The following is a 25,311-nucleotide window of genomic DNA, read 5'->3' on the forward strand; positions in this document are numbered from 1 at the left end:
GCAGGAAAGCTGGTGCTGGCTGCTCGGGAGCTTTGGAGCTGGGCTGTGGCTGTTGGGAGGCACTGGATCAAGGCAGTAAAGAAATGAAAGCAATCTGCAGTTGATGATACCAATAAGATAAGGGTGATGGATAAAAAAGAACATGAAATTTATTACTTAGCAAGAGAAAAGTGTTGAGTAGGTCTGCCCATAGTAGAGAAACAATTATGCTGGCTTTGTTTTTGGAGGAAAATACTGCTTTTTTATTTTGGAAATCAAGAGGGAACCTTCCACCTCAAATAATTGATTCTCCTCTGTCCCTCCCCCAAAGCGGTCATGGGATATTATTGCATAAGCAGCTTTCTCCTTGAGCGAGGGCAGGTGTCTCTTGTTGAGATGTGTAAAGCAGAGCCAGTGGCAGTGCTGTGAACACAACAGAAGACACAGTTCACTGCTCCTTGGCTTGTAGCCAGAAGTCAGAGTGGGCATTGATTGGCATCAGCCATGAAATAAACTCGTGTTGTGCAGCTTCAGGTGCTGATTTCAGTGGATGTTGGTGACTTTTGGAGTCTGTCTGCTGAGTGCAAGGACAGGTGACGTGGTGTGGTAGATTCAGGACACCCATGTTTTGTTGTTGAAGCTATTGCTCTTGACTGTGCCAGCTGGTGCACTGGTGACAAGCTGGTCCTTTCCTCTAGGATTCATCTGTCCACTGTGTAGAACTGCTGCTCTTTTCAGAGGATGTTTGGGGCTCCCCTGGCTTCATGTCTTCAAAACTCTGTAATGATTGTGTGGATCAAAATCTCCTGAGAAAGCTCTTCCATGGGAACACCAGTTACAGCTAAGAAGTAGCAAAGCAGGGAGGCTGTGGCTGGAAAGGCTGGTTACAGAAGTTTGTGGGGATGCCTTTATGTCCATTACATCACAGATGGGGAAACTGAGGCACGGAGCCATGTCTGGGTGTGGGTTCAGGGTCCTTCATGGGACCACCAGCAACTCGGGGGCTTTTCCTGCTTGCCCTGTGCCCGAAGTCCCACTTGGCTTTAGGTGCCTCCTGTCCACATGGACACTGTGCTGAGCACATGGGGGTGTGTTGGTTTGAGAGCCACGGTGCCCCTGACACCAGGTTTGATGTCCCCGAGCCACGACAGCCGGAGGCTTTGCAATTCCCTTTAACCAAGCCGTTTCCTCTCTGTCCTCGTCATCGCAGGGGCCGTGTCATTGGACCACTTTTCTACTTCGACGTCAGTGAGCTCAACTTTGGTGACATCTCCTTTGGTGAGTGTTCCCTGGGCTGGGACACAGCGGGAGGGATCTGTGCCTTCCAAAATGGAGCACTCGAACGTAAAAGCGTCCGGCACTCGTCTTCTGCCGCAGCAGCTTCTTCAGGCTGTGAACTGCAGGGCTGCTGGTGCCTCAGGAAGCATTTTGCCATTGTGGGATCAAATAGAACCAAGTATTTTCTGGTGTCTCTGTCCTGGTCTAAAATACGGTTTCTGCCAAGGAAGGCAGCAATCTTCCTGGAAATGGAAAGATGACCCCCTCCCACCAAATTCTTATACCTTTGAAATTACAGGGCTTCCAGGCAAAAACCTGGGAAAAGGAATAACATTTCTTTACTAGAATATGTCAGGACAGCACAGACAACACAGACACCGCAGTAACAGAAGTTTCCAACCTGCCATGACCTGTTTTCCCCCTTTGCTGTAGTTACGCTCACAGGCTGGAGGAGCTGTGGGCTCTGGCAGGGCAGTGATGCCCTCTCAGCCGGCACCAGCAGGGAGGGAAGGAAGGAGGAAATGGCTCCTTCTGCAAACTGCAGGCGGCAGGGGATCTCGGCCCTGCAGACAGCAGTGGGCAGAAGCGGGGGAGGCAGGCAGGTTCGATCGTGGTGCTGAGCTGCAGCCTAGTGAAGGCCCTGAGCACACAACGTCCCGCAGCACCGCGCTGCCGACCTTCCCGAGCCCCGCGCGGGAGGAGGGAAAGGTCTGCTCCTGCCAAACCTCAGGTCCGGCTTCACGACCGCCCACGGCATCCCACCACAAATCCCAAAAAGCCCCGAATGGAAAAGCCCACCCCCACAGCCAAAACCCCCCAAACCCCTATCCCCCTTCCCAGACCAAGGGGAAAATTCACAACGAAACCCAAACCCGTAACAATGAAGTCGTTGAACGTTTTAGGAAAACTAATTGCCTTTCCTGAGCTGCTTCTTCCCACCCTGCATCACCACTGAGGCCCTTGTTAAGTGTCCTTTTCAATAAATGAAACAAGAAAGGCAGCAGGTAGAAATATGGTTCTGTAGTAAAAGATTCATCCTACTTAATCTGATTTCATTCCTAAAGTCTCTTCAGCTGAAGGCAGCTGTTGTATCTTTGCTTCTTTTTAACTGTTGACTGTTGTCTGCATGTGGTGATCTCAGTCTCATCTGAGGTTTTGACATGTGTGTTTGTCCCTTTGTGCCTCTCTGCTGGAGTCCCTGCTGGGGCTGGCAGTGATCACTGTTGATGGGCACAGAGAAGCTCTGGGCTGTGCCTGCAGTTGTGTTTTCCCCCATTTTTGTTCAAAGGACTCTCGGTGAGCAGGCCTGGGGAGAAGTCTCCTCCCCACAGAGCTGGCCAGCCAAGCCAGATGTCCAGTGCAGAGCAGGTTGTGGCTGGTGTCCGGGCTCTGCAGGACATGCCCACCATGCATGGCTGCACCTCTGGCTTCCAGTATGGAAAGCAAATCTCAGAGCTAAGGCAGGGTAAACCCTTGCAGGCAGCAATCCCAGTGAGCAGCATGGGTGGGATGTCCCCATTTGTTGGGTCAGGTGGGACATGGTTCCTAATTGCTAATCTGGAAGCAAGGCTCAGGTTTGCCTCCAGGTGAGTGGGCTCTGAGCTGTCACAGCCTCAGTCTGTTTGGCCCAAACCAAGAGATGCCTTAAGGATCCTGCAGGGAGAAACTGCACTAGGGTGCTTTGCATCATGTTCTAGTTCCTGATTCCATCCTCACTTTTGTTTGCTGTAGCTTCTTCTCAGTGACGACTCACTGTTTATGTATCTTGAAAACAGTGGGAGCACTGGCAAACTTAACAGGGAATTTTGCAGCTTGAATTTTCAGAGGAAATGCTTGGTGTGGGTGCACACTCATCAGTGAGAAATAACCAGTGCTGGTTTGGGGCAGGTGGGGAAGCTCCTCCCCATCAGAAAGAGAGAAGCTTGCAGTGTTCAGCAGGGCTAAGAGCAGGCATTTTGAAGGTTGCAGTCTGGAATCGGTGTCAAAGGGAACTAAGTGACAATTAATTCCTCTTGCAGCTTCTCAGTGAGCTGTAGTTCAGATAATAAAGAGCCAAACTCCAGTCATGCTTTCATCCCACCAGGATATTCCCACCAGGAGGCATGACATAATTGGTGCCTAAGTGTGTATTTGTGTCCTTTTCCTAGGCTTTCCCTACACCAGGACCTGTCGCCTCATTAACAATTCCAAGATGCCCCTGACGTTCCAGCTCCGCATGTCGGAGGATGGCACGCAGCCTGCTGTGAGCTCCTTTGATCAAATATGCAGCGACACTGACCCATCCTGGAGGAGGGGAATTCATTTTGATGCGGAGCCAAGGGAGTTTACAATGAATCCCAGCCGAGGGACCCTCCTCCCCCAGGAACACCAGGATATTGAGGTATGGGAAGAGTCCAGCCACACCAGGGCTGAAGCTTCACTGGAGTGTGGGAGGGCTTTAGCTCTGCTGCCAGCTTGGAGCATCGTGTGAGTGAGAGGTCTGCACTGCTGTGGGGCCTCTGTGAGCTGGGTTACTCGGGATGTTCCTGAAGGAGCACTGATTTGTTTCCAAAATCACCAGCTAAAATCATGTACCATATGGTCAAGTCCTGAAGCCATTCTTGTGTTTTTGAGAGCGATTTCTTTGCAAGTGGGCAGAGCAAGGATGAAGATGGAAGGTGGCTGTTAGAGAGATGTCATTGTATAAAGCAGTTTGCTTTTTTTCTTGGTCTCGTTTCTCCTCTCCTGGAGAGCAGAATGATTTGTGTTCACTGCAGGGATCTCCAGTGAAGACAAAAAGCTCTGCAGCCATGAGCTGCCCAGCACTTGCTGGGCCACACTTTGCCCTCAGCTTCCTGCTCTAAAGCTGAACTCATTCTGTTCGTCAGATTTCCCCTGCATTTATGTCATTGTAGTCAGGTGAAAAATTGGCCCCTTCATTTGAAGACAGTGGTGCATAGAGCTTTAGTCTAATGTTTTCATTTAGCTGACCTATCCCCTGATAGCAAGGTGTGCTTAACAAATCTGGTACTTGCCAGAAGGCTTTTGTACTCTCCGACACTGTGCTCTGCATATGGACCAGCAGAAGAATGAAGGCAAAATCCTCCCCTTCTTTACCACGAAACAAGAACTGGAGGATATCATAGATGGGTAATGAGCTTTTGTAAGGAAGAATTTACTGCTCTTCCCCCAGGTGACCCTGTGTTCCAATACCGTGATGGAATTCAACCGGAAACTGCTGGTGGACGTGGAGGGGATGGGCAAGGGAGTGGCATCACTGATCATCGAGGCCAGGTACCAGCACTTCCCTGGCCTCCCCCAGCACACTTGGCTGCCTTGCACAGGCTTGGCTGGCTGCAGCTCCCAAGGAGAAGTGTTGTTTAATGACCTCATGTTCTGCCCAGCTGGGCATGAGAACAGCAGTGCTTGGAAAGCAGCCTGTGGTGAAAAGCACCCCTGCTCACAGCCCAGCACGGTCCTGGGCCTTTTTCTAAAGGGACCAGGAATGATATCATTCATTGGCCTGGTTTTTGGTGCTTGGGGTGGAACAAATTTCCTGAGGGCCTCCTTTCTTTCTTCCTGCAAGAGGTGGAGTTGTGCTGGGTTGCAATCACCCTGCATGGGTTTGGGACACACCAAACAGCCTGCTGAGAGTCAGGGTCTGATTCTGTTAATGAGGGCACGTGACAGTGGGGAGGTGGCTGACAGCAGGAGTGGTGAGGGCAAGATCTTGCGAGGGGAAATCAGCCCATGATGTGGCATGTCAGCTCTCGTTTTTCTCCTTCCCTCTGCTTCCCATTTTGAGCTTTGATATTCTCAGACTTAAACCAAAAGTTGTTGTTGCTGCAGCAGAATTCCATCCTGCTATGCTGCTCTGGGTGTCAGTTTAATGACAAGAGGGATGCAGTTGCCTGGTGCTGTTCCCTCTCCCAGGCAGAGCCATCCAGTCAGTGCCTGGGCTGCAGTTTTGTCAAGCAGGTGCAAATGGGCACAGTCACTGCATGGACCTGTGAAGGACCGAGGGAGCTGCAGGAGCTGGGACAGAGTGATCACCCGCTCTGTAGGGCAGGTGGTGCCTTGTGCCCTCCAAGGCTGGGCAAACAGCTGAGTTCTCAGGCAGGGCAACAGCACCATGGGAGAGAAGGGAGTCATTTTTACTGAGACACTGGAGTCGTGTGTTCCTTGAGCCTTAGTGATCACTGATCCTTGTTGGAAAGGCTCCCCCAGAGCTCATGGATCACTGGGACTGTTATAGGAGTCCTTGGAAGCTTTCTTGGCTAAAGGAGGGGCTGAGACAGCTGTGGGACAAGTGCTCTGCCTGGGGCACTTGGCAGCCTCTGGGTGCTGCCTCTCAGGGTTTGCCTCTCCTTGACAAGACATGTTAAAGTGGGAAGACTTGGAAGGCAATTTACCACTGTAGAGCTGTTAAATGTCTGTCTGGCAGTGACAAATGTGTTATGCTCCATTTGACAATCTTTGGAGGTAAACGTTCTCCATTCCCTCAGTATCTCTGATTCCCTTGGGGTCATGTCTTTGCCCAGATGTGTCGTTCCTGAGCTGCGAGTGCAACCCCAAACCCTGCTGTTCGATGAGTGCGACCTGAAGGTGCCATTGGAGAGGAAGTTCTTCATTAGGAATACCACCGACCTTCCTGGCTGCTATGGGCTTATTCCCCAGGTTTGGCATCGCATCCACCTCCTCCTCTCAGATATTGTTGAGCAGATTATTAGGGGAAAAAAGGGTTTGGATTAGTCCTTGCTGGTTTCTATTCAGTTTTAAAGAGCTGCTGAGAACAGGATCCTACCTGAATGTAAAGTTTAGGATGCAGTTTAACCTCCTGAGGAAACAGTTGACGTTGTAGTCTTCAGGGTGTTTTCTTGTGGGAGATCTTAGAGGGTTGTGAAAGCTGCTGCATCCACAGACACCAGTGCCTGTGCTGGCAGCCTCCTTGCAGAACCCCCTGAGAACGCTAAGCCTACAATTCATGCATCTTGTTTGTGCCTTTTACCTTTGTCCTGGGGATTTTAAAAAATGTGTGTAAGTTGGTGTTGTGGTGGATGTTAAGGAATTTAAAGTTTCTTCAGAGGTCCCTCTGAAGTTGCATTTGGTTCTGTCCCTTCTAGAGACGCAAGGAGGACTCTCCTGTGTTCTACTCCAGCCCCAAACCCTGTGGGATTGTCCAGCCTCAGAGCACTGCAGAGATTCCTGTTCTAGTTGAAGTCCAAAAGCTGGGCAAGCACAGCGCCGAAGTTCTTATCGGCGTGTTCGGGGATGAAAGAAACCCACTGGTGAGTGCCAGGGGAGGTGTGTGCCTTGTGCAACTCTCCCGGCAGGGTGCACAGTGTGCAGGGATTCTTCTGGGGAAAACAGGCACAGGCTGCTGTGGAGAAGGACAGCAGGGACTGGTGGCATAAACAGCTCATGCCTTACAGGTGGTAATGTCAGTGTCTGACCCAGAATGTAATTCATCTAAGCTGCAATCGAGGATAATTCTAGTTAATTAATCTTCAAAACGCTATTAACTTTGGAAATACCTGTTTTAAAATGTCATCTCTCAGCACAAAAGAGGATGTCAGAAGACTTCTGGAAACCTTGAGCTTTCTCTAAAGGAAGGGAAAGCTGGCATGTGAAGAGTAGTTGCAAGGATTTAAACTTATATTAAAACACATGGAAATGATGATGCCAAATTCCCTGGATGGCAGCAAACATCTGAACGTGAGCCATTGTGGCACTGCATGTAAATCAGTCAACAGGAAGGACAGGCAGTGCAGGCTGTGCCAGGGAGCCTGAAATTTGACAAAACAGTTGCTTTCAACTATCAGGCTGTGTACCTTAAAGAGGAGGGTTTCTCCCCACCAGAATAACCAGTTGTTTAACTGTCAGCCTGGTCTTAACTAGAGATGTCTTGCAAAGCTGCTACCTTTGGGTCAATAATTTTGTAGGTTGAAAGTTTCTCTTACTATAATGCTTTTCAATTTGGAGGTGAATATGTAAGTTGGTTTTGGTTTGGTTTTTTTTTTTTTCCCCCTCAAAAGCCCAGCATCTCAGCTGGAGAGTAGTAGCCGTCCCTAAAGAAATATCTTGAGTGGGGTTGAGCTGTTTAAGCTTCTCTTGGTTTCTCTGTTGTGGTTTGATTATTTTTTTTTTAATCTTTCTTGCCTGCTTTCTGGAACAGAGAACAGAAATACGGAGCCTTGGACGGCTGCCAGAAATCTACCCAAGTCCAAGGCTGATAGAGTTTGGAAGGATCCCAGTGCTGCAGCCTCATTCACAAAGTTTTACCCTCTTCAACAAAGGTCTCGTGGACACAGACTTCAGGCTGGAGATTGTAAGTATCTGTGGGGCTGTCTTCCAGGGAAATTGACTGGTCAGTAGCAGCTGTGACTTGGCTTTTATCTGCAAGATTTCCATATCTCCCTGTGTGAGAGGAAGCAAGATACTGCAGTATTCCATGTGGGCAAGGCAAGAGGAACCTGGCTCTGGAGTGGTTTTAGCTGGGGCACCCCTCAGTGAAATCAGATGCAGAGATGATGGAGCAGAAATTCATCTGGATTGTGTTGACAAGCTCTCCCTTAATTTTGTGGAAGGTCTTTAGCTTCCTTTAGCTGTGTGTGTGTCACATTTTTGGAGCTCAGAGATCAAGAGAAACCTGTGGTCCTTTGCTCCTCAGAGAGCATGGATTTCCCTGTGGTTTCCCTGTGCCATCTTCATTTGCTTTGTGCCAAACTGCTGTTCATAGTAGAGAAGAGGGTGTGAGGTCTGTCCTCAGACTGCTCGTGGGGAGGCAATTTTCACACCTCCTGTGGGTCAAGCCAGTTGGGCTGTCCACACAAAGACATCCGTGGGGGTTGTGCACCTTCACAGGCTGTGGTCTCTGTGCCACTGAAGAGCATCTTTGGGGGCAGCTGCAGAGAAAGGCTGTTCAATATGTGGAGGCTGCACAGGGCAGAAGGAGCTGGGGCTGCTCCCCTGGCAGGGGGAGCAGGGCTGGTGCAGCCAGGAAGGGCTTGTAGGCCGGGGCTGGGTGGGATGTCTGCTGGAGGGGGAGATCTATGAGGGGCTTGAGGTTTCTTCTTCATGCTGGGTGTGTTGAACTTGGAGCTGGTTAAAACCTGATCCCACGGACTTGTTTGTGTCTGTGGATAAAGCATCAGGCCATGTGGGAGAGTCCAGCCACAGCCTCCTGGGCCAAGGAGGAGGGATGTGAATTTTCCTCCTGCAGCTTTTCCAGCTGTTTGGGGGATAAATGTAACCTTAAAGTGAGGGATTTTCCAGGGCAGCTTTCTCTTAACTTCACAATGAAATTCTGCTTTCCATCTCTTCAGGGAGCAATGCACCTTGGCTGGGTGGTCGTGGTGTGTAAAGGAGGGGCTTCACATGCTCGTACCAGTGCTGGACACGCAGAGCTGTGCCTGTGCAGCTGTGCTGGTGCAAGGCCTTTCCTCCCTCCTTTAGGCAGCTTCCAGCTCTCTTGCCCAATCCATGAAGTCCATGAGAAAGCAGAGGACAAGAATTCCTGGGAAGACTGGGCCACGCTCACAGAGCACATGTCATCCAGTTTTCTTTTTGCTCCCTGCTTTCCTGCTCTGCTATGACCTCATTTAGAGGTGGCTTTTCCAAAGCAGAGGGCACTGGGGCACCTCTCTACAGCTCAGACCAGTGGGAAGGGAGGGCTTCAGTCCTTTAGGGGATGTTGAGAAGCACTGATGGCCCCTTGGGAAGGAATAGTTTGGTGTTGGGGTTTTGCTCAGCTGGTTTTGCAGAGATATTCTTCAGGCTCTCAGCAGTATCCTCCAGCCGTGTGGTTTCTGCAGTGGGATTTGAGCAGTCATGACTTCCTCTGGCCCTGAGCCTTTGTGAGAAGCCAGGAGAAAGAAAGCAGCTTTCCTTGGCACACACTCCAGAGCAAGACTGGGGAAGGAGCACTGTCCTGAGGATAAGCGTCCCTTGGGTTGGGCAAAACTGGGTTAATTAGGTGAGAGTGTGTTAAAGGAGGGGAAAATACAGGTTGTATCAGCTCTACTGTTGCCCGATACTGCATCTTAAATTTAGGGAAATTAAGACTTTAGGATTATTATTCTCCCCTCTTCAGTCTTTCTTATATCCCACAAGAGACCAGGGTGTATGGTTTCCATCCTCAATGCATATTATGCTTGTCTTACAGGCAAAGAAACCCCAGTGCTATGTCATTGAACCCAGAGAAGGAGTGATCCCAGCTCGGGGTGAGGTTCCTGTGACTGTCACAGCAACCCTGGATGACACTGAGCTTTTTGTTGATTGTATCCAGCTGTTCACTGGGAACAGCCCTTGGACCCCCGTCATGCTCCAGGCTTTTGGTATTGGCACCACAATTGTCATAGACAAACCATTCGGCCCAGAGCTCAACTTGGGATACCAATTCAGGTAGGAGATCTCTCCACTCCCACTTCTCCTCCTGTCTCAGCAAGGAGCAGTTTTGCTGTAGTCCTTCAGGCAAGATCTTCTTCAGCGTTCAAAGACCCTGACTCCTTCCCTGGCGGCAAAGATTCCTTTAGAAACACGTGATGGCCAGTTGAGAGTTGTTAGATACCCTCAAAAACCACTGCAAGGGAAACCAGTTGCCAAATTGCCACTGAATTAATTCTCTTTAGTTCTAACACATTTATGTCCTCTCTTGATCAAGTAATGATCTCGCAGGCTCCCCCAGAACAAAAGGTTCCTGAAACGGCGCCCGGGTGAGGCGGTCCCTCCGTGTGGGTGAGGGACCAAGGGAAGATGGCATCACACCCTTCCCTTCCTAAATGGCACCTCCCAGGCAAACAGGGGCCCCGGGAACAAAGAGACAGGAGGGTGACAACCCCCTCTGGGAAGGCAGGAGCGCACAGAGCAGCTCCAGAGGCAGATGGAAACTTGCTGGTTTGAGTGGGGTCTGCACCGCCGCTTCCTCCCGCTGCTCGTGGGCTCTGCTGCTGCCCTGCTCTGCCCAGACCTCGCTCGTTTTTCCGCTGCCAGCAGAGTTTGCAAAGTTCACTTCCAAACAGTTTCTGATTGCAAAATGAAGTTTCTACAAATGGCTACCAGTGCTAAACCAAAGCTGCTACGAACGAGAGAGGCCCTGCTCCCCTGGTTTCCTCTCCTGGAGCAGACAGATGATTTTTAGCAGCTGGCTGGGATCATCCAGAAACTGCCTCTGAGTCGGCTTTTAGAAATGCCTGCCATCATAGCCCCACACACAAGGATCCCAAGTGCAGGATCTCGAAGATTCAGTAACAGTTTCAGGTGCAGATTAATACAAAATACATTAACAGTATGAATCACCCCAGAACAAACATTTTGGAGGAAAACACCAGGTCCTCTTAGCCTCACCTGGCAAATGCTGCACTACCATTAGAAACATATTTCCCTTTGCAATAATAATGACATCAGAAGGGCAGCTTATCAGACACTGTTTCTGGTCCTCATTAAGAGCTCGAAATGAGGACAGTCTCCAAGCTGTTAACACCTCAGATTGCTCATTGGGAGCAATCTGATGGCAAGGGAAATAGCTACTCCCATACTATTTTCCATCCTGCCTTCTATTCTAGCTTCCTTCCCTGTATCCGTCGGTTCAAACTGACAAACGAGGGCGACCATTCCCGTCGGCTCTTCTGGAGGGTGGAATGGAAGAGCCCAGCTGAGGAGGAGGGCCAGAGCACATCAGCCCTGAGTAGCCCCAAGGCCGAAGATGATTCCCGGAGCCCCAAACGTACCACCCCCGTGTTTGGGCTGGAGCCACGGTCGATGGAGCTGCAGCCAGGCCAGTCTGTGGACGTGGTGCTGCAAGGCTTCTCCAACATCCCGCAGGTGAGGTCCCCACCACGGGCTGAGCCTGGGGAACCATCAGATCCCCTCCCCTGGGCTTGTTCCACAGTCCCTTGCCATTTGCCTGGGGAAATGAGCAGGGGCCTTCAAGAAACTGGTTTAAGACCACACGTTTCTGTGGCAGCACCAGTTGCTTGCCTTGCTGGCCACCCTCAGACCAGCTAAGGCTTCCTTGTGATTCCACAGCCACCAAAACCCAGTGCTGATCCCAAAGTAGGGGTGCAAGGAAATCCTGCTCTTTCGGGGCAAGCAGTGTTGCATGCTTAGTCAGCAAGGAAGGGCAGAGACATAAGTTACACTTAGACGAGGAGTCTAAAAAGAAACTGAATTAAACAAGTGCCAAGTGGTTTATCTGGGGTAAGCACAGAGTAAAACAAAAGCTATGTGAAGGGAGGCAGTTTCTCACAAGTGCCTTTTCTGGCTATTGGGGTGCACTACTAGAGTCAATTGAGTGCAGAATAACAAAGCTGCATCACAGGAAGAAGAGCGGGCAGTGACCATAACTCTGTGGCAGGAGTAGGGCCCGTGGTGGGTGCTGAGGCAATGCAGGGCATTTGCTGAATGTCCTGCCACCGCCCACTGGTGACAAGTGACTCTTGCCTGCAGGTGGTGCAGGATTATGTGATCTGTGAAGCCGCCATTGGGACAGGCAGCATGACAAAGAAGATAATAGAAACAACCATTACCTGCCAGTTTATTGATCCCTCTATAGAAGTATCAGCCAGACGATTTTCTTTCCGGGTGGAGAGGGTAAGTCTCTGTATTGCGTCCTGACATTTAACAGCATGGCTGAGGGGGGTGTGGGCTTGTGTTAAAGCCCCTCTTTACCCTTCCAGAGGCACTTTGTAAAGTGAGTGAAGATGCTTTAGAGATGAGACTGGTATTTAACATCCCCAAAGTAAAATTGCAGTTAAAACTGCACTGCCATGGGGGATCGTGGCCATTTCCAGAGAAATGCCAGTTTCTGTGCTCACTGTAAAGAGAGGATTTTGAGGATTCTCCAAGGCACACTGATGTCTGTACACCAATGCTGTAGGGAAGGTGGGAAAAATGGAGATTCCTGTGAATTCCTCAGGCTGACAAGGAAAAACCCATCACCTTGTGTGTCTCTTTTCCTTCTCTGCTGTTGGCATGAATGCTGTATGGGACAGCTATATGGTATAGCTCTGTGCATTTCCCTAAGCCTCACCTGCTTCAAAGGACCCCCAGACACCCTGCAGCTGCAGTGATGAGAGCACTGAGGCAGAGCAGGTGCCCTTGAGTCTCTGGATCCCAGCTGCAGCATCATCTTTCCCTCTCCTGCAAGCTGTCTGAAAAAGAGATGTTCCTTTAGTTGGTTTCTGTAATTTCAGGCCTCTCCTCTGGTTCCCAGGCTTCCACTGAAGTACAGAATCCCTGGAGCAGGCAGTTCAGATGTAATTAGAAGCTTTTCAGCTCTCCTTGATTCTGCTTCGGTTCTGCTTGATGCTACACAGACAAACTGATTTATTGCATACTATGGCACAGCACCTGTTTGATATCAGGACATCCAGAACTAGTTTCCCAAACTCTCTGGTTTCTCTAGACCATGCAGGAAGCCCAGCACAATGCAGAGACAGGAAGGAAGAGCCTAGGCTGACTGTAGCTTTGAGACCACAGACATGTTGTCCCTGTAGCAGGGGCTGCAGGACACATCTTGCAGACAAACTGCTTTTATGAGCCAATAAGGTTGTAAGAAATGACTGTAAGAAATGACTGTATGTGAGTGAAGATCATCTAGGGCTGTTCTGCCCAATAGAGAGACAAAAGTGGAGACAAACGGTCTGGATTCACTTTCTGCTCCAGATCTTGTTCAAGCAGCCGCCTCCTCTCAGGGTCCTATTCCCTCCTCTGTACGTGGGAGTGTTTCCTTGTCCCCCAGAGGATGCTGTGGTTTCTAAACATGAAAAGCATCTGCTATAAAGAAAAATCTCCTGGAAGGGTAGGAACAAACAGACATGTATGCTCTTCTGGGACTGAAAACTGTGAGATGCAGCAGAAGCAGAAGGCGGTCTATGGCTAGCTGAGGTATTTTCTCTTGTCTCCTGTTTCCATAGAAACCCAGTAAAGTCCTGACTCTGCAGTACAAGCCTTTGGCTATAAAAAACACCTGCTGCCTGCCACTCGACCTTATGCTGGACTTGGAGCAGCCGTTTCTGGTCTGCAATGCGGACCAGCAGCCCCTCCCAGCTGGCCAGGTGAGCAGCCCTGGACTCCTCCAGTGGGGTTTGAGGAGGAGGGATGTGGTGGTGCACTTCTTTTGGGAGGTCCTTGAGTCAAGAAGTTTATTCTGTAGCATCAGCAGTGGGATGGCCTGAGCTGCATCAGCAGAGCTGCTGAAGGAATCCAAATCCCGTCTGAATTGAGAAGGCACAAGGAGAAGGGAGCAGGCATCTAGGTCAGGGCAAGCTATGCAGTGAAGGTGTCTCCTGGAAAGCATCCCAGCTCTCCAGCAGCCACCCCCTTGTACTGCTGCTGAGCACAGAAACGTGGGCCTGAGGGAATCCTGGACTGGAGTGTGGTGCCTGCAGTCAGACCCTTGCTGTCAAGAAATGAATGATGAACTGAGAAGCCCACGCTGGGCTCACACTAGCAGCATTTACTGTTTCATGCTGTCAGACCTTGGGATGTCATCCCACAGGTGATTCATTACTGTTCCTCTCCTTGCAGCCCGTGACAGTGGATGTAGGGGAGACCTGTCATCTCTGCATCGCATTTGACCCAGCTTATAAAGTGGATTTTAAGAGCTGGAAAGAAAAGAAGGTCTTGAAGATAGAAATGGTCAGGGGCCATCCTTCTGTGGAGCATATCACCCTCCACGGAGAGGCCCACTTCCCACATCTCCAAATCCAGCCCAGCACCCTGAAGTTTGGCCGCATCGTGGCTGGCACTAGAGAAGTGCGTTCTCTGGAGATGAGCAACTGCAGCCCGCTGCCTGTCCAGTACCACTGGTCATTCCAGGCAGACAGCCAGGTGAACAGGCTGAGGTATGTGCACCTTTGCCCTCTCCTTGAAGCTCTTCTTCCTGGTGTCCTGTTTGTACTTTGCAAAGAACAAAGCTGTTTGCCTAGGATCTGACAAACTGCTTTGACTTGTCCTTTTGCAAATAACACCGACCAGCTGTGGTCTGGCTGGATGCTCAGGGAATAGGTTTTCCACCAATTTGGTGCTCATGGTGGTTTGCCCTGGGAAGGAAAGCTGGGGCAAAGGCTGCTTTCTCAGACCTCTGTGGCCTGAGGCACTGTCCACCTTGATGAAGGGCTCCTAGTCCCCGCTCCCACAGTGCTGCTTGAGGCCCTTTTGGCCCCTCTGCTTTGGGATGGGCCCTCTCTGCAGGAGCTGCTCTCTGCTCCTTGCCTTCCTCCCTTGCATTGTGCTGGAGGATGCCCAGAAAGTCCCAACGCCAAAGAAAGAGCTGTTTAGCACCTGGGCTGATGCTGAACATCTTGTTACCTTCCCTTTCCTTCTTTTCTGAGGCAGCTCCTTTAGTGCCAGGACAATTTCTTTCCCAGGGGTCAGCTTTCAGTGGACACCTTGGATTCTTCACTCCCCTTTTTTTGTGACACTTGTTACTCATTTTGACTTTTCCCCACTGCAACATGTCCCTTATGGGTTCTGTACTGCTTGACAGCAGGATTTGTTCATCACGTCATCTCCTATCCTTGCCTCCTACTCCACTGCTTTAGAGTGAAAAATGTTGTCTGGGCACCAGGGTCCTGGGAAGTTGCCTCAAACCATTTCATTTAAACTAAAGACAGTGGAATAGATGATTAGGGATCTCTTGGGGGTTCTGATGAGAGAGCCCCTCATCCAAAAATGAAACCCAGCCTGAACTAATAAGCTACAAAGCTAAAGACAGTTATTCTCTGGGGAGCAGGCACTGAATGCCTGTCTGGGAATGGAGCATCCAGGTCGTGTGTGACTGTGTAGGGAGCACTTGCAACTCAGCAGGGTGACAGGCAGGCAGGGCACAACTGTATCTCTCGCGTGGCATTAGAAACACACTGGGAGGGTTGGAAAATGTCAACCAAGCCCCCCAACACTGTCAGGGAAACATTCCTGATAAATACCTGGTAGAGCTGCAGAGTTTCTGGTGTTGGGCACTGGGGGCCGCGCTGGCTCATCACTGGCCGGCTCTGTTCTGTGGTGCCTCAAATCTCCCCTTTTTCTTGCCTTCTCTGTCTTTTCCTATCCCACTGTGCTTTTTGCATCCCCACAAGGTGTTAGTCCCTGTCCTCTGTAGTTCCTCAATGTGAGCAGTTGCAGCTGCCTGCACCGCTGCTACCTCAGTGTCAGCCCTGAGCTGCCTTTAGAGGGGACCTGCTCTGGCCTGGCTTGGGAAGGGCTGGATCAAAGCATTTCTCAGTTCAACGTGCCCTGGGTCTGCATCCTGACCAGGAGCTACTCGTGCAGGTGTCCCTCCCTCCCACTGCAGGTCTCTGTTCACAGTTACGTTATTTTCCAGAGATGAGCTTTACCCACCTGAATTCAAACCCGAACCACCAAAGGAGAAGAAAACCTCTTTGGTTTGCTCGGCAACTCAGCAAAGACACTTCAAGATTAGAAATGTGGAGGAGCCAGCCACAGCCCTGGAAAAATTGCAACATCTTGCCCAATCTTCAGGAGCACAGGTAGATTTTCTTGTACACCTACTGCTTGTGTTGCCTCCCCAGCTTGCCACCAACAAGTCATGCTTGTGCTGACCTCCTTTTTTGCTGCCCTGCTGTTCCATGCCCTGAGAGTGGGCTGGGCAGCAGGGCCAGTGCTGGACATGGGGTGTGTGGGAGGGAGAAATAGGAGAGTTTTCCTTGGAGAAGCCCACTCAGATCCTATAGACCTGTGTTGAGTGTGGAATTCTTTTGCCATGTTTTCTTCACAAGGTAACGTGAGGCTTTTATCTGCATCATGATGGTAAGACCTCCAGCTTCCTTGCCAGAGCAAGCTGGGATGAGTCCTCATCTCCATGTACCCTCTTCCCAACCCAGCCAGACTACCTGTTTCCAGATCTGTGCTTTCACCCGAGAGCTGGTATTGCCGTGGTGGCCCTGAAGCTGTCTGACAACATGAGACTTTGCAAAGTGGCTGTCTCTTCCTCCTAGCATAGAATGGCTTGTTTTTCAGGTGCCACCAAATACTGGAGAAAAGTGTTACATTCCTTCTGGGTTGAGGCGATTCAGGTACTCGGTGGACGTACCGCACATTCCCCTCAGAGTGGAGAAGGTAAAAGGGAATCTGTCTCACTTCCACATTTTCAGTGTGGCAAGCAAGGCTGTAGCTGCCAGTCCCATTGGGGGCCCTCAGCATTGCCCACAGAGGGGCCTCACATCCCTCCAGGCCCATCACAAAGTGCTGCTGGAGCAACTGGTTGTTGGAGAGGCCATGCAGGACATGTAAGGCTGCCCAAGGGTGCTGTGCAGCACCTGTGGAGAGCATTGCTGCCCTTGGGCCTCATCAGATGGTCCACAGGAAATTTTTGCTGTAGCACCTTGAGAAAGCAGCATAGAAACCAGAGTCGGGGGCAGGAAAGCCTCAGGAGTCACATGAGCTGGGCTGGAGTCCTTCACTGAGCCCCAAGAATCTCCTCCTTTTCTAGAAGCAGTAAGAAATGCTTTTTAAAGGCAACTTGTGCATCAGAGAGAATTGCTACTGCCAGGAGGCATCCCAGTTCATTTTAATGTAACGTATTAATTAATTAATTGATCTGTGAGTATGGGAGAAGATCTTCCCCATGGTCCCTCCACTGGTCAGTGGCATGGACGCAGGATGAGGTTAGGACCATTCTGGCTGTGTTTGAGGAATAGACCCCTCCAGCTAGAGCTGCACTTTGCTCCAAGATGCTCTTCTGTATCCATTGCCATGCTCAACACCTCAGTCTCTCCTGTCCTCCGCCCAGGCTTTCAGTATCCAGCCGCTGTCAGGTGTGCTGCAGCCGGGAGAGAGACAGGAGGTCTCCTTCACCTTCTCTGGCCACCTCAACATCAGCGCCCCTGTCACAGCGCTGTGCCAGGTGGACGGAGGCCCCACCTACAAGGTCGAGCTGATCAGGGACGCCTCATGTGTCAGCTACTCCCTGAGTTGCCGGGAGATCGACTGCGGCTTACAGGTAGCACACACATCCCTGGCACAGCTCCCTGCCCTGCAGCCACGGCCAGCGGGTCCCTGCCCACCTCGGTCCGGGGCTCCCTCCCCTTCCCAGCCCCTTTGTTGGCTCTGGGCTTGGAAGTACAACCTTTGAGGGACACATCCAGCATCCAAGTTGGTTTCAAATGGCCATCTCCAATCCTCTCCAAAATGTTGGGAATGCCTCTCTTTCAGGATACCTAACACTGCCTCCAGGGTTCCAGTGGGGATACTCTGAGGGGCATGTCCCTGAGACATCCCTCTGCTGATCCACTCCTAAAGCCTGACCTCCAAGGACATGCTCCTGTCTAAAGCTCTGGCTTAATCCACACAACAATCAGGGGAAGAAGCTGGGCTTCCAGTCACTATAGTTGCAGAAACTGTCCCAGAATAATCCCCACTTCACTCTTTTTCAGCTGAAAGCCCACAGATATTTCTAGCTGCTGGCCCTGTCTGTGTTGCCCTGTGTGACTCCCTTGTTGCATGTATATTGCTTGCCAATACTTGCATGCAGGTGCCTTTTCTTCTGGAATGCCTCAGTGCTGTCCCTGTTTCTCCTGGCTGTTGGTGAGCCCTCAGAGTGCAGGGGGCCTGTGTCCCCTGGTTCATTTCTGACTGGCCCTCACGTGGTTCTTACCACACCTCTGTGTGCTGCCAGAGCTCCCTGGTGCTGTGCAGGTGCCCTGTGCCTGGGGGTTCGCCAGGTTCCCAAGTGCTCCTATCTCCTCCCTGGTCCCTGCTCCCATCATGGATCTGCTTTCAACCCCAGGACAGAGGAAGGGGATTTCCAGCAGCAGAGTCAGTAACTTCCCGCTCCTACGCCTTCTTTCCAGGTGTTTAATGAAATTCATCACAGCAAGGTCACCCTGATGAACACCAGCAAGATTAAATTCAACTGGATGCTAAAGCCTAGCACTGCAGACCAAGATCTGCCTGGTGTGTTTCTGGTCAACCCCACCATTGTAAGTAGCACGAGTGACTGACCCCAGCCCTGTGTCAGGTGACCCAGGAGAGTGCTAAAGGGAAAAAAGAGGGAGGGGAAGGGGCAAAAAAGTCAGAGAGGAAAACCCCAAACCCAGCCATGGTGGGTGGCTCTGCTGTCACAGGGCAGACGCCGGCGTGAGGCACAAGTGTGTTGGTCACTGTCCTGTCCTGCTGTAGGGGGAATAGAGGAGAATTCATTTTGATAGATTTCTCAGGCGAAAGTAAGGCACAAACGCAGCAAGTATTATATACGAAAATTGTTTCTTGATGAAGAAAGGGTATGGTCCCTACCAGAAGGGGATAGAAAAGAGAGTAGAGAGAGAAAACGAGAAACGGAGAGAGTAACAGAAGACAGGGACAGAGCGTTACCGCTAGAAGCCTGGGGCGCTGTGTCGGCGTCCTGCTCGGCAGCTCGAGCATGAGCGTGTTGTGCTGCCAGCCGCAACGAGGGTGCTGCCTGCTGCGGCGGGCTGGGGGCGATCCGCACCCGCCGCGGGCGCGGTGTCCCGTGGCTGGGCATGATCTGCACCCGCGGCGGGCGCGGTGTCCCGGGGCTGGCAGCGATCCGCACCCGCCGCGGGCGCGGTGTCCCGGGGCTGGGCATGATCTGCACCCGCGGCGGGCGCGGTGTCCCGTGGCTGGGCATGATCTGCACCCGCGGCGGGCGCGGTGTCCCGGGGCTGGCAGCGATCCGCACCCGCGGCGGGCGCGGTGTCCCGGGGCTGGCAGCGATCCGCACCCGCGGCGGGCGCGGTGTCCCGGGGCTGGCAGCGATCCGCACCCGCGGCGGGCGCGGTGTCCCGGGACTGGCAGCGATCCGCACCCGCGGCGGGCGCGGTGTCCCGCGGGCTCAGCAGCTGCGGCTGTCGCGGTCGGGGCGCGGCGGCTGCTCCCTCGGGGAACAGCGGAGCACTAGGTTGCCGTGGCGAGCGGGTTGGCGGCAGCAGCAGGGTAGACAGACAGGGAGGAAGTGGCTCTGAAGGGAACCGGACCCTCCAGGTGCTCCCAGCCCAACAAAAACCAAAAATGGCGGGGAAAATCTGGCAGTGTTAAATGCTTTTATATGCTAAGATTCCTCCCAAAACTCAGCCCTTTTAGGAAGGGAGGAAGGCTGTTGGTCGGATGGGCAAAATTCTCCCGGGCTTCGGGGTCTGCCTGCCCCCAAGGGGGAAGTCGTCTGCAGCAGCCTAGAGACGGAGCCAGCCTGAATTTTCTCCTAGCAACCTCCTTTACACGTGGGATGTGTTAAGGCTCCCAGCAGGTCCACAGCCCCTAGAGTAATTTTTCAGCCCATGTCAGAAAATGGATTTATAACATATGTTGAGGCATAAATTAAAATTTAACTGGTTCCTCGCAGTCACTCTGGGGACCCCGACAGCTGAGATCTCAGGCTACTGGCACTGGAGCGTTTCTGAGGGTCACCTTACCCAGGCAGTGCGATCACACAGGACATTGTCCTTGTCCCTGCCTCCCCACTGCCAGCGCTGAGCACCACTTACATAGCCCTTAAGCAGGCTGGCTGGTCCCTGCCTCCTCCAGCTTTGTGCTGTGCAGAGACTTCGTGGGGCAGTGAGGGGAGCAGGGAGCAGCGAGGCTGGAAGAGCAATGACAAAAATTAGCAGCATCGTGCCGCCATTGTCCAAGCTTCTCAGTCCTGCCTGGATGTCTTTGGGCAGAAGCAGCACTCCTGCCTTTGTCCCTCCTTGCAGTGGGAAGAGGAGGCCGGTTGTCTTTCCCATTTCTTCATGTCCGTCTTGTGGCAGTGCATAAAATAAGTTTATTAAGTTTAAAGCAAGGGTTTGTTCTATGTACTTTTCATACAGTTAATTTATGCAAGCAGTTGCTGTTTTACCTCATTAATATTCCTTTGTCTCCCTCAGTTATGTAACAGAGGGTTATCTGTCAATCATCCTTCCCGCCTTTGTAAACCTCTCCCAGTTACTCCTGGTTGGTTTATTTGGAGCCATCCCTCTGTTGTAATGCCCCTGGAAACCTGTTCCATTGGTTGTTGTTACTTTACCCCTCCCCTTACCTCTGCAGTATAAAACCTGCTGTCAGAGGGGTGTGCTCGGCTCAGTCTGAGTACTGTGCAGGTGCTTCAGTTAACCCTGTTGGAGTGCTCTAACTGGCTCCTCCTTTCTTCACCTTCGTCCTCGTCACCTTCTACATCTGCTACTGAGATCCCTCAGGATCCAAGAACCCCCACATGAATCAGCCCTGCTTGCGTGACTTGCAGGCTGATCTCTCATCACTGTCTCCCGTGCCTGGGCTAGCTCGGCACGCAGAGACGTAACGGTCTCGAGTGGCACCGTGACACATCTCCTACAAAAGTGTGGAGGAGCTGCTGGCTCTGCTGAGTGCGGGGACTTCTCTTCCATAGCAGCAGCAAAAGAGCCTTTTTTTGTTGAGGTGGGCTCTTGCTGGCAGAGGGCAAACCCCATTAGCAGCAGAGCTGTGCTCACATCAGGTTGTGCTGGGGCTGCAGCCTTATGAGCCCTCGGGAGGACACACTGCACCCCAGGGTGGGCAGCTCCATCTTTCGGGCACAAGGAAGGTAGAAGGTGTGAGGAGCAAAGCTCACTCCTCAGTTAAAACTTAAGGAAGATTTAATAAGAGACAACAGGGGACAGAGTCAATAAAGCAGAAGTGACAGCGCTGCAGCCAGAGGCACACCAGTCAACAAAGCAACACCCCTTACAGACCCTGGGTATTGCATCAGCCCAATACATATTTACAAACAGTTCTATATCTCCAAACATTTTAACACAGTTCCTCCTCCGTCCCACCTTTTTGGAGCATGTGCAATTGTCCTGGTCCTGGTCTTTTGTTACTTTTTGGCACATTCAACAGGTTTCCATTCCTTCATTGGTTAAATGTAATATTACAATAACTCTTCACCACCACTGGTATCACAACACAGCATTCACATTCAAAGAACTCTAAACTTTAGCAAAACTTCTTTTACAAAAGTCAACATTATAAAACACATTGTATTTACTCAGCAGTTGCAAAAGCCAACACTGATATATTTATCACAAAGGTGATGTGGTCTGATGGTTTCTTGTAGATGAGAGCCTGTCTCCTGAGCCTGTCCCCTGAGCCATTCCCCATCAAACTCTGATGCATTCCCTCCCTCTTCTCCCGTCCCTGCAGGGCTCCATTGCACCTGGCGAAGAGCAAGTGCTGAAATTCTCTTACATGCCAGGATTCCCAGGAGCCTTCAGCAAGACTTACCTGCTTAAAGTGGCTGACCTGGACCCAGAAAATATCTGTCTGAAAGGAGAAGCGTGCTTTCCCATGATCGTTGTGAGGCTGCCGTGGAACGTCAAAGGTGGGCACTGCCTGTCTGCCCCCAGGAAGGGCCTCTCTGGTGTTGTTCCCTACCATATGTCCACACGGCAGCTCATGCCCACCTCCAGCAAGGCTGGAGGGTTGCAGGAGTCCCAGACCAACTCAAACCCTATGGTTGCTGATGAGTGTTGAGCAGAGGATCCCATGTGGGCTTTGTCCCAGGAACCATCCTGCAGAGCTTGCCAGCACAGCTGGCAGGGCCCTGAAGGATGATGGCTAGACTGAAAGGCTTGGGAAAGCTGTAAGAGAGGCTGGCAGGGCTTCTGGCAGGGTTGGATTCATGTGACAGTGCAGGGGATGAGATGGTCCTCTGTGGGGAGGAAGATGGGTGGGAGCGAACGTGAGGATTCAGAGAGGAGCAGCAGCATGCACCTTCCATAGAAGGCTTGTGGGATTTCTTTCTGGAAGAAACCGGTGTTGGGAGGTGGGGACTTCCCAGCTTAAATGGGATTGGCACTTTGCTCACACTTCTCTTTATGGATGCTTTCTTCCTTCAGGAAATGAAAAGTATGAGAAGCCACTGAAACGGCTCATAAAACCCCTGCAACAACACAGTCAGAGGAAAGAATCAGTTGTTGGGCGGAAGACTCAGAGCCTGAAGACTGAGACCTTGAAGTCTTGGAAGCTGAAGACTCAGAACCAGAAGCTCGGCTTGCTTGGCACTGGCACTGTAGTAAGAATAACTGCAGCCCCCTTCGGCACATGCCACCCTCTCCATGTCACCTCAGCCCTTCGCAGCCCACAGCAGCTTCCTGGTGTGCACTGATGGCACTTGGGCCCTCCCTGCCCACTCCCTGAGCCACGTGCCAGCTCAGCATTGGCCCTAGGGCTGCCACTCTGGTCGTGGTCTCTTCTGGGGTTGCACCAGCTTCCTGGCTACCCCAGGAGAGATCCTGAAGGCCATGCTCAAGGGATGGAGTTGATGGTGCTTTGAAGGAGATGCAGGTCATTGCAGGGGAGTTTATTGGTCCCAACCCAAGCCCTGCCAGATTTACAGATCTTACCAGCAGCTGTCTGATTGTGCCCTGGGACTGTGCTGGCTGTGCTCATCTCCACGAGGCACCAGCTTGGTCCCAGTTCCCTTTCAACACAGATTTGTCCAAGCTGCCTTGGTACTGGCTGGGGGCAGGTATCCAAGTATCCAGAGTTCTGGAAGCTCCAAGTATCTGGAGCTCTGGAAGCTTCTTGGCTTGTCTGTCTGCCTGGCCAGACCAGCTTTGCCAAGAGTGGCTGGGCAGGCAAAGATGCTCGAGTTATTGGCCTGGAGATGATGTCCTGGCCAGGAGAGCATGAAGTGTCAAGGCCACTGAGCACAGGAGGACCCCAGAGCCCCTCTCAACAGGAGCAGAGTGGGATCCCTTCTCAGGTGCAAGCTGGACTGTGGGAAGGACCTTTGTTAACCAGCCACTGTCTTCCCTTTCCTCAGCCAGACATGCAGCTGCAGATAAACATGGTGAGGATGCTGATAGAAAAGGCTGCTCTGGAGCTGCAGCAAAAGCGCCCATCCCACCTCCCGAAGAGCAGGTTCCCTGACAAGCAGCAGTGCCAGAGTCTTGTCAAGTGAGTAGGGACTCCCATGCCCATCTCCAGGCACCCCGTGGGGAACACCCAGCAACGTCCCCTTCTCCTGAGAGCTCTTGTGTCTGCAGAACTGGGGAATAGCTGGGGACTTCAGAGAGGGCCTGGTCTCGGTGGCTGTGACACGCTACACGTGAGCAGCAGAGTGTCCTCCCTTCCCCAGCACCACACTGAGCTTTGGACTGCTCAGCTCCCCACAGCTCTGGGCTTCTGTCCCTAGAGCTGAGGGGACCCAGTGCAGACCTTCAAGCCCTTCCAGACAGCATAAATTCTGTTCCTGCTGACTAACTCTGAAAGACAACTCTCAGCTGATGTCCTGGTTCCAGCTAACAGAGTACACTAAACAAAAGGAGAAGGAAACTGCCCATGTCAGCAAACACTTTAAAACCTAAAATCACATGGCTTGAATCCTGGTAGGGTTGTAGGGCTTATCTAGGTAACTTGGTCGGTGCCTTTGCACCCTCATGATGCATCACAAGCACTGGATGCTTCCATTCAGGAAGGAGATGCTCTGCAGAACAGATCGTGTGATCTGCTTGCAGAACAATGAGGATCTCGTGTGCAGGCAAGTCTTACTCCTAGGCCCCAAAGCAATTTCAGGTTCAGGCTGTACACCGGGCTAAGCAGTTTCATTGAGACCACTGCAGGCCCGGTGTACTCACCCATACTGGCTTTTCACAGCAGAGGAGCTGCAGCCAGTGTCCATTTTAAACTAATTTTATTTTCAGGTACCATTGGTAGCTGATAAAACCTAGGACTTGCACTCCTCCTGATTTCCCCAAGTCATTGCCAGGTGGTCAGGCCATGGATTTCATAGGCTTGAGCTGAGTTTTTACAGCAGTGAATAAAGAAATAGCCACTTTATTTGTATCCTCCATCCACTTGGTCATGTAGCCAGGCTGTGGTTTAAGGACTGTCCTTACTCCTTCCAGCATTGAGCTGCCCGAGTACATCCTGGACATGGGCTCTGTCCTTAAGGGTTGCACTGAGAGATGCACTCTGGCGATCACCAACCCTGCACAGATCCACGTGTTCTTCCAGATGGATGTATCTGTCCTGCAGGGCACAGGTAAGAGTGCTGGAGACACTTCCTGGGGGCTTGAAGGAGGTGTCTCAGACAGATTAGCTTAAGCCACTGAACTTGGGGAGGTTTTTGAGCTTTTTCTTCTCAGTGCCCCTGGTGGGAGCTTTAGAGGCAGAATTCTCCTGGCCAGCCATGCCCAGGGACCTGGCCTGGCTGTGACTGCCCTAAAGCTTCAGTACAAGGGCCAGATGGGCTCATCAGCCCAGTCACCTCTCAGCATCTTCCGCCCTTGGCTCCCATGAACATCAAGTTTCTTTGTCACTCTGTGGGCTTGTTTTGCAAACCAGAGGGGTCTGCTGTGTTTTGGAAGTGCTTTGTTTGGAGTTGACAGTGTCACAGCACTTGTATTCAGCCTTCATTGAAGAAACCGCCTGTGAGATCCTCTGGTGGATCAAAAGAGACTTCCAAAAGAGGCCTTGAGGCAAGGCTGCAAGCAAGGCTTCCATCACACAGTGGCTCACTGTGTCTGAGGTGTTCACAGGTGCACTCTTTAAGTTTTTTGCCAGGTCACAGCAGGCAGGGGGTTTTTCCCACACCTCTCAGGCAGGACACCTGTAAGGCTTTAACGTGCTTATGACACATTTTGTGTTTCTTGTGTATCTCAGCTGCTTTGTTTTCATCTGTTCAAGGTTTCAGCGTGGACATGGACCAGATGAAGGGCCTGCCCCCCACCTGCACCATGAAATTTGAAGTCAGCTTTGAAAGTTCCCGCTGCCCCCAGGGTGATGTGGATGTGCTGCTGCCCATCAAGGTACCACAGCTCTGGGGGCAGGCAGCAGGCTGGGCACAGCAGCAGATGTCAGCTGCACCCTCCGCTGAATTCTCTGTCCTTCTCCAGGTAGCAAAGGGCCCCACGTATAACATCCGCCTCCACGTCACTGTGTTGGAACTGTCCCTCAACGTCTCAAAGGACACACTGCAGTTCTCTGATACCCTGGTTGGGCAGTGCCAGATTGAGACAGTCCGGCTCTACAACTGGTTCCAAGTCCCCTGCCAATGGTCCATTACTGGCATCAAGCCTGTTGGGAAGGTAAAGCACAGGCAACATTGAACACGTAACTTCTTGGCTGGGTTTTCTTTGTGTCTCTTGCCCTTTCTGC

General features: G+C 51.6%; 1 protein-coding gene across 4 annotated transcripts in view; it reads left to right on the forward strand.

The window, feature by feature from the left end:
* LOC134557743 (hydrocephalus-inducing protein-like) overlaps positions 1–25,311 on the forward strand; it is an 82,025-nt gene that overhangs the window by 25,845 nt on the left and 30,869 nt on the right. For all 4 annotated transcript variants that reach the window (XM_063410963.1, XM_063410964.1, XM_063410965.1 and 1 more), the window contains 21 exons: positions 1,190–1,257; positions 3,405–3,637; positions 4,430–4,530; positions 5,778–5,913; positions 6,360–6,524; positions 7,412–7,564; positions 9,401–9,639; positions 10,800–11,058; positions 11,683–11,826; positions 13,152–13,292; positions 13,765–14,081; positions 15,560–15,725; positions 16,216–16,314; positions 16,988–17,197; positions 18,048–18,176; positions 21,352–21,529; positions 22,047–22,222; positions 22,976–23,109; positions 24,060–24,196; positions 24,841–24,962; positions 25,050–25,241. In XM_063410963.1, the coding sequence (XP_063267033.1) occupies positions 1,190–1,257; positions 3,405–3,637; positions 4,430–4,530; positions 5,778–5,913; positions 6,360–6,524; positions 7,412–7,564; positions 9,401–9,639; positions 10,800–11,058; positions 11,683–11,826; positions 13,152–13,292; positions 13,765–14,081; positions 15,560–15,725; positions 16,216–16,314; positions 16,988–17,197; positions 18,048–18,176; positions 21,352–21,529; positions 22,047–22,222; positions 22,976–23,109; positions 24,060–24,196; positions 24,841–24,962; positions 25,050–25,241 (3,499 nt within the window). The remainder of the gene's footprint in view (positions 1–1,189; positions 1,258–3,404; positions 3,638–4,429; positions 4,531–5,777; positions 5,914–6,359; positions 6,525–7,411; positions 7,565–9,400; positions 9,640–10,799; positions 11,059–11,682; positions 11,827–13,151; positions 13,293–13,764; positions 14,082–15,559; positions 15,726–16,215; positions 16,315–16,987; positions 17,198–18,047; positions 18,177–21,351; positions 21,530–22,046; positions 22,223–22,975; positions 23,110–24,059; positions 24,197–24,840; positions 24,963–25,049; positions 25,242–25,311) is intronic.

The sequence above is a fragment of the Prinia subflava genome, chromosome 13, assembly GCF_021018805.1.
Source record: "Prinia subflava isolate CZ2003 ecotype Zambia chromosome 13, Cam_Psub_1.2, whole genome shotgun sequence".
Classification (NCBI taxonomy): Eukaryota; Metazoa; Chordata; class Aves; order Passeriformes; family Cisticolidae; genus Prinia; species Prinia subflava.